The 21,066-nt window shown below is 41.0% G+C and overlaps 1 protein-coding gene across 1 annotated transcript in view; it reads left to right on the plus strand.

The window, feature by feature from the left end:
* adam19a (ADAM metallopeptidase domain 19a) overlaps window positions 1-21,066 on the plus strand; it is a 201,814-nt gene that overhangs the window by 75,457 nt on the left and 105,291 nt on the right. Inside the window, exon 3 of the mRNA XM_034615091.1 lies at window positions 15,477-15,553. Coding sequence (XP_034470982.1) covers window positions 15,477-15,553 — 77 coding nt within the window. The remainder of the gene's footprint in view (window positions 1-15,476; window positions 15,554-21,066) is intronic.

Raw genomic sequence — 21,066 nt, forward strand, 5'->3', positions numbered from 1 at the left:
GTTCCAGGCAAATGTAGAGAGGGGTGTTAAGATAAAGCAAACAAGCCAGAGGACGAGATATTTTCATATTAGCCTGAATTCAGAGAGCTCTGTCAATCGCTTTCCCTTAGTTTCACTCTCAGGCTCTTTATTTCTAAATGGCTTTGGAGGAGTGGTGTTTATGGTGCCTGGCCCCAGGTGAATATTAAATAGGTAAACACAGGCGCTTTTCAGCGAAGATTAAGTACCAAAGTTGCAAACGAGAGCCCCCTATTTCTCATATCAGCAGTCATCCAGCCACCCACGTCCATTTCCCAAAAAACATTTCATGCTGCTGAAGAGTGAGGCAAGGTGCTAAGCACTGTGAGTCGGGAGCAACTCGCTCCTTGGCTGATAAATTACCCTTAAGGAGTGCGTCTAAGCCTCTTTCTTCATGGTGCTCAGGTAGATAACTACAAAAACACCTGCGACTGAAGTCTTTATTCACCAGACGATACATTCTTTTCCAGAATTTCTTTTTTTGTGTCTCCCCTTATATATATATTTTTTTTCTGTAACTTGAATTCACATCTGTAAGAGCCTCATTTACCACGGTGCCTCAATCCTATCATTCCAGGAAAGCTCTCGGTGCTAGGAATAGATGAAGATCTGAAATCCAGGATGACGATGGCTTGGGTGATTGGTCACAAGTTTAAAGTGACTAGAAATTGAAACTGTCCTGTTTCTTTGTCCTTACATGCAGCTCCATTGGGTGCATTTGTTGCTTTTTTGGAGGAGGAATTGTTTCCCCCCCGCCACAAGTAATGTAAAGAGGAATTTCCATCTTCCGTAAAAGAGGCATCATGCTGTGAATTTGCCTGGTGAAATATGATGTGCTGAGTCGGAGACGGAGTCGAATATATCCGCGGGAGGAGGCGAGAAAAAGCATGACTTTTTGGCTCCAGTGGGTTTGATTTATATGGAAATGATTTTGTACAAAATTATACTTTCAACTCCCCTGTTTTTAAGTCTAAGTTGTTTTGATGATTGAAGCTTGAACTCGTACAAGACTGCTTGATATACAATATGTCTACTCAGATACTCTAACATCATTGACCTTCCATTATGCTACAAAGTGCTTATTCTAATCAGTGCTGCAAACACCCTTATCTTTCTGATGTTCTCCGTTACACGCAGCATCTATTGCACTTCTGTCCGTCCTGGGAGAGGGATCCCTCACATGTGGCTCTCTCTGAGGTTTCTACGTTCTAAAAGTATTTTTTTTAGTAGTTTTTACTTGATGGTTGATGGTTAAGGGCAGAGGATGTCACACCTTGTTAAAGCCCTATGTTTCAAATTAGGATTTGTGAGTATGGGCTATACAAATATGATTTGTTTGTTTGTTTGTTTGTTTGTTTGTACAGGGCTGGCAAAGTAAAGTGACTTTACAATGAAGCTGAAAATCACAGATCCGGTGACAAAGACAGTAAATTGGCCTTTTCATGTAAACAGTCTTAGATAATATGGTGATGAACAGAGATCGTTCTTTCATCTTTGTCCTCTGTGCAGGTCAGGGACATACAATGCCTTGACTTCTGCATTTCTATTTTCCTCTTAGTAACTGCTGCTGAAGATTTCTAAAGCCTGATTCCAAGTGAAACAAATTAAACATTCTTCATCTGATGGAATCTACACTTTGTTTGATGTCGTTTGAGGGCTTTGTGATAGTGGGTTTTGAATATCTGATGGCAGATTAGTTGGTTTACTGTTTTTAAAATCTAATTTCATGTATTCTCAAAGGTCTACAGCGTCCCGATGTAAACACTCCACTCATTGTAAGTAGAGTTGCAGGGAATGACAATATGGAGGAAATAATCCCTATGGTGAGATACAAACCAATGGCGTAATGAGCTGTTGTTGAACTATATGTTTAAACTAATGATACAACAGGAAACTGATTTAAAACCCTGATAGTGGTGGATTCTTAATTCCCTCAACCAATCAGAGAAGATCACTGTTGTATAGCAACAGATGAGGGGAGAAGCATATGCTTTGACATTATTTAAAACTAAGCAACTGCAAATTATTTCCCATACATTGTGTTCAAAAGCAAGACATCAGATAATAAACAGTTACCCAGTTAACACGGTACAGTTATTATAGCTGTTTCACTGTCGGCCACAATCCAAATTATAAGTTTTCAATCATATTCTTATATGAGTCTATGTCTATGAGTGTATGTCAATAATTAATTATTAGTTTGGAAATTATGCCGTAGACCTGCTGATTGGGTATTTTTGGTCACGATGTAGCCTTCACTGATTTGTCAAGCTCCTGTCACATGACCCTCTTCCAAAAACAAATTAACAGGCGTTAACCTCGGCTACCAGCATAGAACACAACATGGATGATCAATTGCAAGCCTTGCTGATCCTGTTGTCTGCTAACACTGTTGTGGGGTTAAATTCTACGATGATACAACTGCTTACATGCGGAGATTAGCTGTTATTTGAGCAATCTGCGACCAACAACCAAAAGCTGCCAGTGCACACCGACACACACATGCCTTGCTGTTTAGACCGGCACGCCCATGCCCAGTGTACATAATTCATGTAATATTCATTTTCAGGCTTGTTAGTATGTATCGGGACTAGAACCGAGCCAAAATGTGCGTGTGGATTGTTTTCGTTTGAAAAATGCAGTTTTCAATCAAAAACGTAGTATCAGAGTATTTTCGAGTATTGCCTTACAGCCCAGACATGCAAATGAAGTATTGTTAACTTGAAATTTCTGGTACTTGCCGTTGTGTGAATGGTTGTGTAGACAGTATGCAGTGTGTTACCTTTTTGACTGGTGCTGTACTCCCGACGGGCACCGCCTTTTACCCAGTGTGAGCTGAGAGGCCGGCTTCAGATTCAAACAGAGGTTGTAGAAGAAGTGCTCTCTGCACATTTCTGTCAGTACCACTGCTCTGTGAACTCTGAGTGAACCGAGTGAGACATCTCAGTGTTTCATATCATCGGCAGGGAGATCATGCTCCTAACTGAACTTTCAGTCATATCATATCAATAAACTGAGCTTACAAACTTACAGAGCTTCAGTATTTGTAAAGAGAAGCTCAGAAAAAAACAACATGTGAGATAAAGTATTGCACAGCTGTGTTGTTTTACTCTGTTAGATACATAGTGTTAATATAATAATCAACATTCAAGTAACGGAAATTCAGAATGACATCAAAGTCAGTATTGGCAGATCCCCAATATTAAAAGGCTGCGTTCAGGATCAGGGCCAAATTTGATCAGTACCAGACTCATAAATAAGAAATAAGTATTAAATATCTTATATAGAAGAGAGATTGGAATCTGAATAGAGAGAGAGTGAGAGCGCGAGGGAGAGAGTGTTTTTTTTGGGGGGGGGGGGGGGGGGGGGGGGGTCATCATGATTGTGAGATACTTGTGTATTCAGGTGGTTGATTAAGACATTGATCTCTTTCCAAGTTGCCTGAATGCGATTCATCTGATGAGTCGCTCATCCAGTGTACCCGGTTCCCACATTAGCATCGATTATTTAAAGAAAAAATAATTTATTCTATCAAACCTCATCTTTATCCCACATGACAGTTGTTGTATTTGTAGCAGTCACTATAAACTCAGGAAGAGTGGAAGGCAGGAAGTGTACAGATCTCTCTTCATCATGCTTTGGATTGTCTTTTATTTCTTTAAACTAGAGGGAAAGGATTTCAATCTTAATGCACATACCTATATACTGGGAAGCATATGTGAATAAGCTAGAAATGTTTCTAAATAACTTGATGAGTGAAGATTATTGGTTCTGAAAGTAATGATTTACACCATTTGAATTTAAACCCAACAAACTGATTAAATTGCACTTAATTAAAGATAATCACGTCGCACTCAAGAATTTTTCGACCTTGTAAATTGTTCTGTCCGAGGCTGAAGCAGCGGCCGATCAGTCCATCTCCCAGCAGCAATGTCCTGCTGCTGTTTTACTATGTGGACTGGACAGCAGACAGCAAACCTTGTGTGAAGTTTCTCCTTCTGGAATATATTCTAGTCTTCAAGTCCATCGCGGCCTCGCGAGGATTTAATCAGGGATCAATTGTCTCTCAGAGCAGCGTTTGGGGACGTGTCCCTGAGCTGTGCCCTCTTCGCCTACTGATTATGTCTTCTCCTTCTTTTCTGTTCCCTGCATTGACGTAATCCGTGTGACAGAAAGTAGCACAGGCTGGAAATGCCTGGGCTGTCACTTGTTTTTAGACCAGGGGCCAAATGAATATTCATGACAAATGTTGCCCAGTTTTCATTTGGAACAATTCAGCTGTAAAGCTCGACGTCTGCGTGGAAACAAAGCAAAAACACAGCTCTGCCCATGTTTTAATAAGAAAGTTCTAATTTCTGGGCCTTTTTGTTTGACACAAGCCCCCAGCTGCGCAATCACAATAACATGCTTCTCCGAATCCCTCCTCAGAATGGATTTGGTAGCAATTAAGCAGGCCATTAGCTTTTTATTGTTGTTTATCGCATAAGGAGTTCTTCGATGTGAATTCATAGAGTAGATCTGAGTGCCGCTGTGATGCATGTGATTAGCCCGGATACCATGTCGTTCGCAGCATGAGGCAGTGTCACAGCCAGGGGATCCTGACAAACATCAACACACTCCCAAACAAGCTGGTGTCAGAGCAACCGCAGCCTTATAATAGAAATTCATATTTGGTGGCTGCTTCTCTGAGAGAACCAAGTGAGGCTTTTTTAAATGTTACAGTACTGGCAACCATCGTGCATTGCCAGAAGCACTGTCGACAAAGGAGACCGTTAGATCTGTGCAGATAATAGAGGCGTGTATGGTTGATTCAAGAGGATCTCTTGTTTTTGCTGGCTCATAAATAAAGTGTGGCAGAGTATCAATATTTTCGAAATTCGAGCACTGAGTCCAACATGACCCAGAAAATCATGTCTACTGTTAATCTAACAATATAAAGCCACAGTGAAGCAAGAACAGCCGGTAAATGAATCTCCTTAAAAGTCTTAAGTTGTCTCAATGTCAGCCTTGGGACATAACAATAAAAAATCATTGATAAACAGAAGTTACAACAAACTAACATTTCACCTATTTCACCATTTCACCTAAACCCTATGACCAGGTTTGACTTTTTCAGAAAGTCAGAAGAAAGAATCCCTTAGTGAGAGATAGTGTAACCCATCATTGTAAAGAGAAGGTGCAGCTTTGGCTTATAATTGTCGGTAGTTTCATCACAACCAGTAACCCCATTCATCCCACACTATCACAGTGTTGTCCTTTATTGTAAACATATAGATTATTAATGGCAGTGTATCCCAGTTTGAGAATAGTTCACGAAAGGCTAAAAGTAGGTTTGTGAATTGCAAGCACCAGGGTCCGCTGACTGTCCCTGCGGAGTTCCTCCAGAGGTTCCAGCACTCAAGACTCTTGACACACAAAAGCTGAGTTTGAACACAAAGTAGATGAAACTTTAATTCCCAGGAACCTTTTTCAAGGAACTAAAAGGTTTTTGCACACACCTGTCTGTGGGGACACTCATACCACTTTTAGTCTGGACAGGACAGATGGGTATGGACACATACAGCAAGGTACTTCTGAAAATGCCATTTTTGACAGTTGCATTAATTTTCTTTTCTCCGCATTTAGATCTCGACAAAGGAGTGCACTTTTTCTCCAATAGGTATTCCATCAATTTCCAACACTTAACATAACAAGATATTTGATTCCCACATTATTCAACGTTATTCAATCTTAAATAATTCAACAACTTTTAGGTCGAGCTCCCGTCAGTCAAACAAGTTTTGAGGAGTTATTTTTTTTAAATAATTGTCTTGTTCTCAAGCTTTATAGTCTTCTGTTTTCATGACGTGACTATTTGACGACACCAACATAGCCATTGCTTTCTCAGCCTGACGGATCATTGGAAGCAGTCGGAACCCCACTTTGGCTCAGTGGGGGACTGAAGGGAACATTAATAAGTACCGTGGTTTATGTGGCCATGCCCGTCTGCCCCCTGCCTCCACCCCTCCACTTTCCTCCTCTGCCTCTCAGAACAAGACTTGTTTAATTTTAGCCGCTTTGACATACATTTGACATAGATTAATTATACAGGCTCTTCATGTCATTTAGTGACGACCACACACCCACCCACCCTCAGACACTCGCACAGAACTGGAGGACCCGATTATTCTGGGTCCCTCTTTCTCCTGCGACAAGTCAACTTCCCCCTCGGGAACCTGCAGCAGCCGTCCCTCCCTCGCCACACGCACACCTCCTCCACTGTCCTCAGCATCACTCCGTCCTCCTTCGCGCCCACTCTCCGAGCCATCTCGAGTCTCAAATGTGATTGCCTCTTCCTGTAAAGCTCCATCCAATCACACCTTTCCCTGGCCCTTGCACATGCTGCTTGACTGATCAGGTGAAATTGCGCTGGAGATGACTGTGGCTCTTTCAACAATTTCATGGCCCAGTTTCACTTGGATAAGAAAAACAGTCAAAACAGGAGGGAAGAGGTGAATGGTCCACAATCAGTCATCAACCAAACTAGAAAGCTCCATCGCTGGACCGCTTCTCTTTTATTCACTCTTCAATTTGTGTGTGTTGGCAGAAATGACGAAATAAATCACGTGTACTCTACGTGAACCATATTCATGTCCAAATTCACGGTTACTGGTCCAGTAAGTGCTGAGAAATAATCTTTGGAAACAAAAATTCAAATTCTTTAGGAAGTCGGATGTTATTTGTGTAATCGTGACCTCAATTACTGTCTTTAATGGTAACATGGGACTCACCAAGTTTAATTCTGACAACCAATATGTTGGCCGTTCTATTATAGACATGTGGGCTGAAAAGTCAAAAAATGCAGCCAATCAACAACACCCACAACAAAAAAAACAGTCTATCTAAATATATATGACATAGAAAACTAATGTTCACGCATTACTTCCTCTTTTACTTTGAAATACTCAGCTGTCCAGTTATTTCAGCTCCTGTGCGTCTGCCAGCTACTTACCAGCCATTGAACCCTGTGTGTATTTCTACAGTGATCAGCCACAATGAATAAATAAGGGGTTCTTTCAAAACAGGTCACAGAATGGGCAGATACAACAGTTAAAAACATTTACTGTCTTAACTGCTTGTGTTTTTGGCCTCATCTGACTATGGCCTAACTAGGGATGTCAGGATTAACAGATTTTACTATGACCGAGCATTCATAACATCACGTTTTTAATAACCGTAATAATTGTAAAAACAAATTTATAAAAATTAATTGATATCTAACTATGGTGTCCTGCATCTTCGGATTTAAGTAATTTGTGTGTGCGTTGTGCTGTGAAATCTCCTCTTGTGAGTCACGTTTTGTGTGTGTGCGGTGCGCTTGTTTGTGTGTGTGAGCCACTGAGACGTTAGTTGAGAAGAGTAAACTGACGTAACAGCCTTATTTCCACCAACGCTGGCCAAAAAAAACTCCGTCGGAGGAGTTCAAAGAGAGAGGAGAAATCCTTGTTTGCTTTCGGTTTCTGACCGGATCCGAAGGAGCGGCTGACATTTGTTCACCTACACTGAGAGGTATGATGAGGACACAAAGAACGTGTGCTTCAACCAGAGCAGTTTGCCTGTTTATGTTTTGCACAAATAGTCAACACTTGGCTCCCAAAACAGAACAACTTCTGTTGGTGTAGTGGATATAGTTGACGATAATAAATGTTTTATTTCATTAGCTATATTATTAGCTATATATTGCTTGTTGTGTGTCTTTTTCCTTCTATAGTATCGATAATCCTGAAAACCCTGATATTTGTATAGAGTATAGAATATGTGTGTGAATGGGTCAATGTCAAAAGAAACTGTTCTGTAAAGCGCTTTGATGGTCATCAAGACTAGAAAAGCGCTATATGAATACAGACCATTTACTATGAGCTATATTACTGTTCATATGTAATATTATTTGTGTATTCATCTCACAATAATCGTGGCTCCAAGATTTCATATCGGACATATGAATGCAAGTCTCAGGTTTCAATTAGCCAGAATTATCCGAGGTCTCACAGGGACATTTTAGGGCAGCCATTTGTGCAAAATTTCAGCTTTGAGTTTGTTCTTGTGTCATTAAATGAGGACACATTAATTGTTGCTCGACAAAGCCTGACTGGCGTCATGTCATGCAGGAGATGAGCTTTAATAGAGCACACTTACTGTCACTGTGTCAGCCCACAGTCGCATCAAAGATGTGAAGAGCGCATACATCATCACATCTTTGTATGTTTACTGTTCATAACCCGGTATGATAATCAGCCCCTCTCAGGAGGAAAGGGAGGATTGTCAGGGCCCTCTCATCATATTCTTAGCATGTAGATTAGACAAGCTTTGATCCATCTAATAAGCCCTCCTCTGGCACAGTGTGTGTTAGCTCTGCTTCATTATAGAACAGAGAGGACCCCGGCTTGGAGCTCCATCTGATGCATGGATGCTGCCGTCTTCCCTCCTCTCCGTGTATCTATCCACAGCCCCGAGCAGACAAGCATCAGTGACACCGCCAAGTTCAACAACTGTCCTCCTCCTTTCTTGTGCCGTCTCCTCTGCTTCCTCCTTTCCTGTTATTTCACACCATCGATTTGTCTTTTCCTGTCTCTTTGTTGTTTCGCCCCGTGTTTCTCTTTCAGTGCTCTCTGTTTTGCAAGTGAGCCTCCTGAACGGCGCTTTTCTAACTTCTCGGCACGAAATTCTTTCTACCTCTTAATTTTTCATTTTACAATCTCACCCTCTAGGATGCGGTGTACTTAAAAAATCCAATTTGACTGACACTGAAACATGATCAAACATGTCACTACACACTGTCGAAATTTGCGTACGCTTGATGCGGCTTTACATTATACATTTATTTGCTCTTTAAGCCAGTGGGGATGCAGGATGAAGATTAAAGCTACGCCAGCGTAACCTCGAGAAATCGGGAGGAGCAGCCCTAAATCACTCAGAGCACAAACACCAGTGGCTGCTTTGCCAGATCGACAAATGCGACTGAGGGAATGTGGGGATTTGGAAAGTGTTTGATCAGTTAATGTGCAGATACCCTATAACAAATTCAGTAAGCAGAGCCTCCGAGTCAGTCATTTTTTGGAAGAATTGACCCTGAGATGTTACCCTGCAGATATAAAGAAAAGCAGTGGAGTGGAGAAGGGAATGAAGATGCTTCCCCACATGGATGAATAACTGGTCATTTGAAATCTAGAGCTGTTAGAAAACCATGAAGATGATGAAATCTGAGGAATTGCAGTGTTGTTTTTAACCCCTTCTCTTCTGCATATCAATGTTTCACAATGAGATTCTATAGCGAGAACTCACTAAGTTTCAAAACATAGACTGTATATAAAGATGGACGGCATGATTGCCCATACACAAAAGTACAGCCAAGGCCACTTGGCTCACTGCAGTGTGGGTTATAAATCCAGTTTCCTTCATGTCCGTGGATGGGACCAAACTAAATAGTCAAATAAATTGTTCTTCAAATATTGTTTTTTTAATTTTCAAGGTCCAGTGTATAATATTTAGGTGAAAGGGATCTGCTGTCAGAAATTGAATTTAAGAATGTGTAGTGATGTTTTCACTAGTGTTTTTCCTCTAGTTTGTATGAATTGTGGTTTTCTTTACCCCAGAATGAGCCCATTATATTTAAATACTTTATATCTACATCGGGAGCGGGTCCTCTTCACAGAGGCCGCCATGTTTTTCATTGTAGCCAAGACCTTTTGAGTTGTTATGAAAACTGAAGGCTACCACAGGTTCTCTTTCATGTTTGGGAGGGGAGGTCGAGGTGAGAGGTATTCAGCTGCAACATGCAACTTCACCACTAGATGTCACTAAATTCTACACCCTGAACCTTTAAGCATAATTCTTATCACACTGATATATGTTTAAGTGCTACAATGACATTGTTTTAAGTAATTTGATGCTTTAAAGGGGGGTGAAACATCACGATTAAGAGCTAAGACTAACTCACGATTGGTTGAGCATGTCAACTGGATAGTTTCTGGATAGTGGGAGGAAGTGGAGACACGTCGTCCATCTTTATATACTTTATATATATGCTTCAAACCACCTAGGTCACATGACAGTTGTCAGACCACTGAAAGCATTTACGAGAAGAACATAAGGGAGCCACTCATGGCCAACATTGCCAAAAGGATGCTGACGTGATTTGGGACATGGAATTTGATTGGATTAGAGCCTGGGGAGGCCATGGGAGAAGACTTTTTGTCTCATTTTCAATGTTGGCTGTAGGGAAAAGGCATAAACACTCTGGCCTACAGACATATATGGACAACACCCTTCTGAAGGCAAAAATAACATTCTCTGGACTCAGAATTTGTGTAGGGAGTAATGGTGTGCCCTTCCAGACAGTCTCCCTTTGGTGGTTTTGTGTGCAGTTGTACATGCTAGGGTGTTAAATGTACTTGTGTCTGAAAAACAATGTGAAGGAAAGAAAATCACACTGTTCCTACTTGTACACCCCAGTGGACACTTTCAGTCGAGGAATAAAAGATGGTTCTTGTTGCATCAGATTTTTGGAAGTTTGTTGGATACAGTTTCCCCTGTTTCCACTGTCAGAAAGCCTGTTTGAAGCATACTGAGGGTTTTCTGACCTTTCCTCAACTATTGTTGCTGTTTTCAGGCCAGGTTCATTTGAAAATTTGAAGCGAAAGTGTTTATAGCTGTTGGACAGCCATACTCAAAGGCTGGGGGTCAACCCCATTGTATCACAAAGGGACAAGACCAGGTAATCATTCAGTGAGAGTTAACAGCTCACACTTTCAGTCTTTCTGGAGGCAGTCATGGCATTGTATTCTGTCGAACAAACACAAAGTGCTGAAAGTTGTAGAAGTAAAAGTATCATGCTTTCTCACTCCTAACCTTACCCTCCCTCTCACGGCTCCCACTCTCCTCTCATTGTGACCCTGTTGTGAGAACTTGCGCTTTTTTCTTGTAGCTGGAAAGAAATTTTGCGACTTAACAGCCAAAAAATGATTCAAGAGAGGTGGGAGTGCATCTCGTGAGCTTGATGTTGTAATGTTACGTTTAATGAAGTGGTAAAGAGCAGTCTTGAAGTCACAGTGGGTTGTTTTGTTTGGAGATTTGCTCAGAGAGGGGAGCTAAATGAGAAAGATGGTACATGAGGCATGCTCAAAATGAACTCCACCGATTATTCATTGCACTGTATGACACTTGACTGGGGGGGGGCAGCGCATGGTGCGGTGGTTAGCTACAGTATGTTGCAGGGTCTTTCTGTGTGCACTTTCTATTTCGATACACTGGCGACCTGTCCAGGTCCATTTTGCCCAATGTCAGCTGGGGTTAGCTGCAGCCCCCAATAACACTCAAAGGATAAGTTGTATAAATAATGGATTGATGGACTTGACTTTTGTTGCATCAGTATCCTGGTTTTACAATAAACCATGGTATGAAAGTTGATGATTATCTTATCATGCAACTGAATGATAAGATAACCTGATCTGATGACCTTCTGAAGGGAGGACTACTGATAATCGCACAAAATATAAAAATAATACCCCGTCACCCACAGAGGCCACTGCGGCTGAGGGCGTAGAGCGGTCGTCCTCTAACCAGAAGGTTGTGGTTTGATCCCAGTCTTCCCTATCTGCATGCCAAAGTGTCCTTGGGTGAGATACTGAACCCCAAATTGCCCCTAATATGAACAAAACTGCTGCCCATAGATGCACTGAATGAATATGTGTGTGAATGGGTCAATGTCAAAAGAAACTGTTCTGTAAAGCGCTTTGATGATGCTTTGATCAAGACTAGAAAAGCTCTATATGAATACAGACCATTTACTGTGTGCTATATTACTGTTAATATGCAATATTACTATTCATATGTAATATTATTTGTGTATTCATGTTTAATATTGGTTCATCTATTATATTCAATATCATGATCAATATTACTCCTATTATTATTACTACATACTATTTTATTTTACTTATCTTATTTTAAACATTACTATTGTTGTTTATAGGCACTTGTTTCTGCATTTACTGCATTTACACTTTCCATTTGTATTTTTTATCTATAATACATTTGATACTTTTATTTAAATTTACACTTGTATAATTTAAATGTAATACTCTACTGTCACTTCACTGCTTTATTTATTCTCTACTTTATTGTGTTACTTTAATCTGGGGCAAGCTGGAACAGGAATTTCCTTCAGAATGGAAAAAATCGTACATTTTCTTTTGTGACGGCATTTCTCATATACTTACTGACTTTTTACAAACAAAACAATCAATCAATAACATAGTTGCAAAGATTTCCACCTCAACCACCCGCAACAGTAAAATGGTAATAGTAACAGTCACAGGGGATATTTCTCTACCCTGACTACGTTTAATGCCTGCGCTACATTTGTTTTGTAACATTCATGCACTTACTTTAAATTAACATTTTCAAATGCAGGAATAAAGGATGTGAATATTTCCATTACCCACAATCAAACTCAACCACCAATAGGTCAACTGGAGATTCAGGCGTGTTGGCAGCGTCTAATGTAGCCTCGGGCCCGTAGCCTCAAGCACAGATGAGGATTTGTTTTTTTACTTTTTTCAAACTTGTAGTGTTTAGTCCCACCTGACATTGAATCTAAGCGATCTAATAGAGGTCAGGAAGAAAATACGAGATGTTTGTCCGGGTCACAAACAGCCACATGCTCATAATGGCATCAAAAGCACCATCCCAGCTCCGAGCTCCTGGCACGTTATAACACTATATGGTTCAGAAACATCCTCTTTGAAAATGTTGTAGGAGTAGCAGGCGTGCGGTGTCACTTGAGATCCTTCACAGTTGCTCTTCTTTCCTCTCTGATATTTGGCAAAGGATTTTCTCAGTCGAGACAAGTGTAACGATTTCACAGAGCTTGTAAAGACTTTATGTTGTTTGTCAGCTGCGGTGCAGAAGTCTTCCTTAAAGCAGAATGCTCGAGTAAACTTTTACCTGGGGATGTGTAATTTCGCTGCAGATTGTTCTCAGCGCAAGTGTTCTGTTCTCAGCGTAGACACAAAAGGTTTTTGTCGCCGCAAAGTGCAAATCAAAGTCTTCAACCTCTCCAACCCCTTTTCTCTCACATCTGACTCTTACTTTGCTGAACTGCTGTTACTCAGCAGAAAGAAAAACCATATTTCAGCTGAGTTTCATCATTAAAATGTGACATCCGCTCGTTGGTGGTGCGTATGTCTAAATTAGAAAACATTCATTACTCTGTCAGATAAGCTGCCATCATATATCATATCAAAATGTGCTGACATCAAGATTTGGTATCTGCTTTAAGGAGATTTTTTTCTGCACAGTTAACTCAGTCTCATCTTGCGCGTCCTTTTCACTCTCACTTTTACTGTATGCTAAACCGCTGTCAAGGTCAGGCTCTTCTGGGCTTGTAACATTTCGTCACCCCCCTCCTCTCCTCTCTGCATCTGTGAAATGTGTTATCCGAAAAAGAAAAATGTCAATTTGCAAATGGAGCTATCTTTCCTTTGTTGCCTTTTGAAAAGACGCAGCGTGAAGCTGTTGGACCTCATTGTTTGTGGTGATTGGCGATGGTGATTAGCAATGAGTGAGGTGTTTATTTATAGACATAAAAAGCTCATACACTTTTCTCATCATGAAAACCATATGGACAAGTTCAAATGAAATATGTCTCCGGATTTTTTTCTTCTACTGCCAGTGTTGGTCTGATGGTAAACAAATGACCAATGGAGACAAAAGAACAAAAGTAATATTTATTTTCAGCTCATTTCCCTCAAATTTCCTAGTATTTAAAAAAAGATAACAAATTGACAACAGATGGTTTCATCTTTATTCTTCAGTTGTACTGTTTCAGCCATTGAACATCATTCACAACACACTGTGAACAAGTGAATGCAGCTCTGGAAGCCACTCGGATGATACTGTTATGCTGACAGCTACTTAGATCACTAGGAAATGTATAGGTCAGTGATCAAGGTCTCCAGAGGATGACTCCTATTGATCGCCCGTCTGAGCTTTCCCCTTGTGACAACACGAGTTTATATTTTTTATCTGCATATTCAAATTATGAAAATCTGATCCCCCCGATTTGTACTAAACATATTCATGTTCCCCAGAGTGGAAACTTTCTTTTTGCTGAAAAATGCTGAAAGTCATACCACGCAGGGATAAACCTCTTTCCCTTGAATGGTCATTAAAAACTACAGTTTTTGATCCAGCATTTTTTTTTACCCACATTAGCAGTCAGTCCACCACTTTGATTCAGACTGAAATATTTCAACAGTTGTGCTAGTTTTGGTGTATGGGCAATCATGTCGCCCATCTTTATATACAGTGTATGGTTTGAAGCTTAGTGACAATTCAAGGCAGAGGTTCACGCTATATATTCTCATTGTGAAACATTGATATGCAGATAAGAAGGGGTTAAAAACAACACTGCAACATTGTCATAAATTAGTCTAATCACAAAATTTAATACATGACTTGACACAATTTACAGATTATGATAATAAGAATTGATTGATTAATGGAAATATTTGACAATCTTAATCGTTTAAGGGATTTATCAGACAAAAACGACAATTTTCAAATTTAAAGGTTTGCTTTCTTTCTCTCGGTTCAGTGTTAACCTGGATATGTTTTTAGCTTGTTGGTTGAACAAAACCAGACATTGCCTCGGACCCAGGGAAGCTGCTTTTAACTATTTCATAGACATGTCATAGATATTCAAAAATGAACTTACATATAATTGAAAAACTTAACAGATGAATAAAATAAAAATTGGTCATTAACTTTACCCTTAACTCTTATCCTACTAAACTATGACATACTAAACATTATTCCTGCTAAACATTGACATTTAGCATCATCATCAGCATTTAGCACTTAGCTCACAGAGTTGCTTGCATGGCTTTAGAAACTTTTTCTCTTTCTTTTAAAACTGCCTGTCATGAGAGTGACCAGAAAGCCCGCAATTTGATCCCATGCTCCCCCATTCCACGTGCCGAAGTGTCCTTGGGCAAGATACCGAACCTGTATTGCCCCTGACGGCTGTGAGAGAGAGATGCACTGTGGGAATGTGTGTGGGTGAATGACCAAACTCTGCTGTTAAGCGCTTTGACTGGTCATCAGGACTAGAAAAGTGCCATATCAATACAGACCATTTTCCAGAGTGTGCTTTGAATATATTTCCACTGAACTACATGGTCAAATTTACACCTGCCTCATACAAAGAAATTGTCTTTATAAAGGTTTTGAAAATATATGTCAAAGATATTTATTTGCCACCAATGTTCTTTTGCCAGTCTGCTTAAATGTACTGCCTTTAAACAACTTGTTGACTGTGTTACCTGACAGTGACATAAATAGCACTTTCAGTAAAGTGTTCCTGGATTGGTCCTTCCACTGCAATGACCTGACCTGATCTCTCCTCTTTAACTCCACAGGTCGAGTACCCAGTCAGAGGCGAAATAGCACTCTCATCCAACGACCTCCAACTGGTGCTTCAAGTTGAACGTAATCAGTGAGTATTCCTTCTCTTGTGCCATCTTCACTGCTGGAACACCTGTAATACGCTCCTCTGTTAGCCCCCCTGGAGCAATGTGGAATTAACTGGGAGACTGGAGAGTGACTGGAGAGTGGGCTGATAATCGAGGGATGATGCTGTCGGGGCTGTTGCCGTTGGTCGGCCTGTGATTCACTGCACAAGCTCAAGGTTACTCTTAGAATCTTCCACTCTTATTTTTATTGTGTTTTCATATGGATGAAAGTAGTAGCACCTTCAACTGAGAGGAAAAACGAGAGCCTCATCTCTGAGAGATCCCTCTCCCAGGACGCACAGAAGTGCAATATCTGCCACATCATAGTTTACATATATTTACATACACTTTAGCCTCCAGTACACTAGTACAGTAGTGGATGTTAACAATGGTTTACATTCTTTGCACTTCTGTTTTGAGATGTGACTCCCTCTGGGTGGGTTGGCTGCTTAACTACACCTGTTATCATTGAATACGTGTATTAGAATCTATGTGAATACTTTTGTGGTTTCTCAAGTCTTTGTGCAAACATTACTTTAATCAATGCTGTTTACTAACAGCCTTACACATACTGTACGTGTGATGAGCATATTATTCTGCTCGTGTTAGTTATTATACACTGCACGAATCTCTGTCAGGTCTTATTAGGCTTTTAATTAGTCTATTATTAAAAGCTAAATGTCTGATTTTCAAACCAGGTATAAAAAATGGGTGCCTGTATATTGAAACAAGAACCCGACCAATAGATTGTTCGACAGCCAGTATTAGCTTGTCAGATATTTTGGTGTCAGTGTGCCAACATGTGTGTATGTATGGAAAATGTATATCAAATTTAGGTAGTAGCAGGTGAAAAGAACAACATCTAGCAATATATACATTTACATATAAACACACACACACACATACATAAGACCATACATTACCAAGAGGAATGTAGCTGTCAAGGCTGTTGTATTCAAATGTGAACTCTGGCTTTGTCTCAGTGAATGTTTGTTATGAAGCAGCTCCGCACTGCAGGTGCGTGACTTCAGAAGGCATGAGCGAGTGTGCGACGCTCCAACGAGTCGCACACTGAGGCACATCTCGGTGTTTGAGTCAAAGGCAGTGTACACATAGTGGATGCATAGGATTGCAGTTGCTTGGAAACAGATTGAGGATTTGGAGTAAGAGGAGACAAATGGAGGAAGTGACAGAGACCATAAAGGAGGCAGCTAGAAAAAACCAGAAGCCCTAAGACAATGGTGGCATACATGAAACAGACAGGCAGTGATAAATGAGATGCAGAGGAGACGGAAATGTATAGAGAGTTGGCTGGTGATGGTCCACTGAGTCCAGGCCAGGGAGTCACTGTGTGTAATTCACTGTACTGGCAGACTCTGTGTTTATTTTAAAAGAGCAGCTGAGTCCCAGCAAAGCGCATGGGCTTGGTCCGGACCGTCGAATGTAGGTCAGAGACAGGGGGACGCATTCTGGGGAAGCAGTTGCTCTTGCTGAAGGAGGAGTTACTGGAAACTGAGTTTATTTTATGTCCGGGCCGTCTTCCACTGGGAGAGGACTGGAAAATGGCCAGGAAACAGCCTGGTGCTCCGAGGCCAGGATCATTAATTTTACATTCATGAAAGGAGGAGAAAATATGTCCGGTTTAAATGATAAAAGTATCAGTTTAGTACATCATTAGGAAAACATACAGTGCATCTCATTATAACGGTATCTGTATCTCATTATGAGTGTTACATGAAATTAAAAAAAGATACCTGGTTGTTGTAGAAACTATCCTGTTTTCCTGACAACTCCCTTGAATAAAGGAAAATCTTGTTACATTGACAAAACTAACTTTTTCACGACAAAACTTCTTATATGCTAAATATATACAATATAGTTCTACATTTATATTAAAAACAATATTTTGTTATCCAAACAAAGCTTCAACTTATTAACAATAATGCATATTTTGTATTAATTACGCAACATGAATCAAAGCTAAGTATGTTCTTTAAGTAAAAGAGGATCATCTCAAGTGAAAAGCAGCTTCTCATTCTGATCACATGACCTCTTCAATAGGAGAAAATGTTGTCTCCAGTATAAAAGTACCTAGTTATTTAACTATAAACATTTAATTGTAGCGTAATGATATATTTGGACCCATTACCTTTTGCTGTTGTCGATAGCAAGGACTCAAATTGTGTTTCTTATCAAACCAAAAACTCATTCTCAATTGGAAAAAAGAATAAAATAAGATTCAGCTCTCATACTGACATACTTTATTTTTCTTGAAGTTTATACAAATTAATTAAATCATCAAGTCTCATAACATAGTGAAGTTTGACTGTACAGCACTGTACAGTTCCTGCTGTTAACATCCACTATCAACCAAAATGGCATTCAGGAGGTTATTGACTATTTCCATATTGATTATTTGGCGCAGGGCAGGTTGTTCTGTTGTCTCGGTCTAATCATCAGACATCAGATTGTTTTCTTTGACACTGTCAGTCCTTTTTTACTTTGAAGGAGGACATTTTAGATGGATGCTTTTTTGTGAAAAGAAACAAATCTATAACAGAACAGGCCAATTGGTGTGGTTTTTGTGTTTGCTTTGGTCGGGGAGGAGAACCCCATCACACTGGAGCTCGGTGGAAATGATTAACAGATACCTGAAAAGTGCTACATCACACTGATAGTGTGGCTCCTTTTGTTTCAAGTGGTTTAAACAGACATGAGGGAAGAGGAGAAGAGAGGGATGGAATGAGAATGAATGTGCGGCGATGAAAGCTGACCTCACCACACACATCCTGAGCTTGAGCGTGAGAGTGGGGAAGCCTGTGTGTGTGTGTGTGTGTGTGTGTGTGTGTGTGTGTGTGTGTGTGTGTGTGTGTGTGTGTGTGTGTGTGTGTGTGTGTGTGTGTGTGTGTTTGTGTTGGGTCCTGGAATGCCAGCTGATATGGGGCTGGACATGCCTTTGCTGGCTGAAGTATCCGGAACAGTTTAACTGGGAAGCACGTCTGGCCGTCATGACACTGGTTTGCTTGTTTGTTTGCTTGTCTGCTCGTTGTGGTGTCCCAGGGTGTAGAGTGGGGCCTCATGGCATTCGACAGCACTGCGAGTCAGGGCAGCCCACTAACAACTCCAACCCACAGGAGGGTGACCTCAGTTATATACGCAGACATGGACACGGATGCATGGATAATCCGCAAAGGAGATTATGTTTTCATTGCTGTTTGTTTGTCTATGTTTCTGCAGGATTACCCAAATTTAGGAGTGGATCTGAATAAAGAGGTGGATCAGGTTTTTTTTCTTTTTTCACTTTCTTTTAGAAATTGAAATCGGACATTTAAATTAGCAGAGGTATGGACACTTTGATCGCCCCTCTACTTGTTGGTTTTTTACTCTGCTTGTAGGACATTTTCCACATTGTAACCCCTTCCGTTTACTGATGAGGGCGGTGAGATGTTCAAACCTCGAAACATGCAAGCAGTTGTTTTGTCACTTATGAGTGGTTATAAGATGACCCCCTTTTCTAACATCTTGTCGATGAGGAAACTACTTTTTGAGGACGAGAACCACACTGGGAACATTTCTCTGATAAACATTAATCCAAGGAGATGGTTCTCATCACTGAAGCCTTTTAGTGCATCCTGTCCGTCAGTGACAGACTCCCTCTCTCCTGTCAGACTGTTAGAAGCAGTCAGATTCATTTTCTTGGAGAGGCAGTGTTGGACAGTTAACAGGCTGTTTTTTTGACAGATTTTATTCTTAATACATCATTGTTACAGTTGTAGCATCCAGATCAGGGGTATGTTGTTATATCACGGGCCCCAGAGAAATATCTTGTACCGTTTCAGTAGGCAACCTGATTGGCTCACCTAAATAAAAGGTCATGGGATCAATCTTAACTATTTACATGCCATTGAAATGGTAAATGGTCTGTTTTTATATAATTTTCTAGTCTTTATAACCACTCAAAGTGCTTTACAGCACCGTTTTGCCAATGATTCATTAACAAATTCACTAAGGCATCTATGTGCAGCACCATTTCTCTCTCTCAACTCTTACACTGGGGTCTATTTGGGGTTCAGTGTCTTGCCCATGGTAGAGTGGGGGGGGGGGGACGTGGATCGAACTGCCGACTTTCTGGTAAGTGGATGACCCCCTCAACCTCCTGAGCCACCGCCGCTCAGGAGATTGATATTTTGGTCAAAGGACGAACCACAGCATCCTTCTCAACCCTGTGTTTGTGCACCTGTTCCTTTGAAAGCTAATATAGCCACTGCCCCCCCCCCCCCCCACCACCCTGCATGCCCTCAGAGCTGGGAGCTGGGTGTTGTTTTGTTATAAATTTTCACCATAGTGGGAACATTCCCTCGGAGAGAATCTCCGGATAAATAACTAATAAGAAGCTGATCGAGCCGGTGGGGATTACACACTCTCTTACAGAGCAGGTTCAGTGTTAAGCTGAGGTCTGTATACTGCTGACAAGTGTATGGTTGTTGCGTGAATGCACACAATGCAATAGGTTTCGATCGAGTTTATTCCGAATCCTGCCTGTCTGCCGGGGACGGTAAAAAACTTTATGGATTGTTTAATGGCCACAGACACAGGTGTATGTGTCTGAGGAGCAGAGCTTGGTTCATGTTATAGGGCAGAAGCACAGCTGAGTAAGTGTTAGGGCCTGATCTACTAAAGGTTTTGGGTGTGTAAAATCGTGTGCAAACCGGATTGCATGCAGTATTACCAGCGCTGTCCATTTAGTACGTTTGCCTTAATGAATATGCAATATCTGGCGTTTCTACCCAAGTGCGCAAAATATTGGGAGGAGTAGATGCAAATAAATTAATTTAGCACACGCATTGTGATTTACAAAGCCTGAAAGTAATTGCGGTGATTGTGACTGCGTCTATATTTCATACTTTTGAAAGGTAGGTGCTAATCGGCACAGCGTTGCGCACAGATGGCTGCAGTTATTGTGGTGAGGAGGAGACGGCAGGAAGAAGACGGAGAGAGACGTTTTTTTTCTGCTCGTGTTAACAAGTTTGGATTGACAAGCATCTTCTCTTAAATTCATCAGTTGTTGATGTTTCTTTGCTGTAGCTCAACAGCATGTTTGTTTGCCTCTTCCACTAACACCTCCAATTCCATGGCATTAAATTTCACTTATGGGATCTGAGTAGATCAGGCCCTTAGTTGTTCTAATTTACTAGTGGGTGGGTACCATTTGCATGCCGCTCAGGGCTGCCGGCTGTGAAGTTATGCAGCAGATTTTGAGGGCGAGGTTCCTGTGTAGTGATGGCAGGGATTTTGGAGTGCCTTCTTCACTCTTCTTTCAGGTGACGCTGCATCTCCACCAGGTCCAGTAGAGCCTTAATTCCCGCACACACCGTCAGATCTTTGTGGCTGGGATGCTCTTGCCATGGTAAATAAAAGTAAATCCACTTAACTCCTGTGTCCTCTGAGGCGGGGTGTCCTTGTAAAGATGCAGCCAACAGCAGAGTGTGTTTTGCGC

This window comes from Hippoglossus hippoglossus, chromosome 18, assembly GCF_009819705.1.
Source record: "Hippoglossus hippoglossus isolate fHipHip1 chromosome 18, fHipHip1.pri, whole genome shotgun sequence".
Taxonomy (NCBI): Eukaryota; Metazoa; Chordata; class Actinopteri; order Pleuronectiformes; family Pleuronectidae; genus Hippoglossus; species Hippoglossus hippoglossus.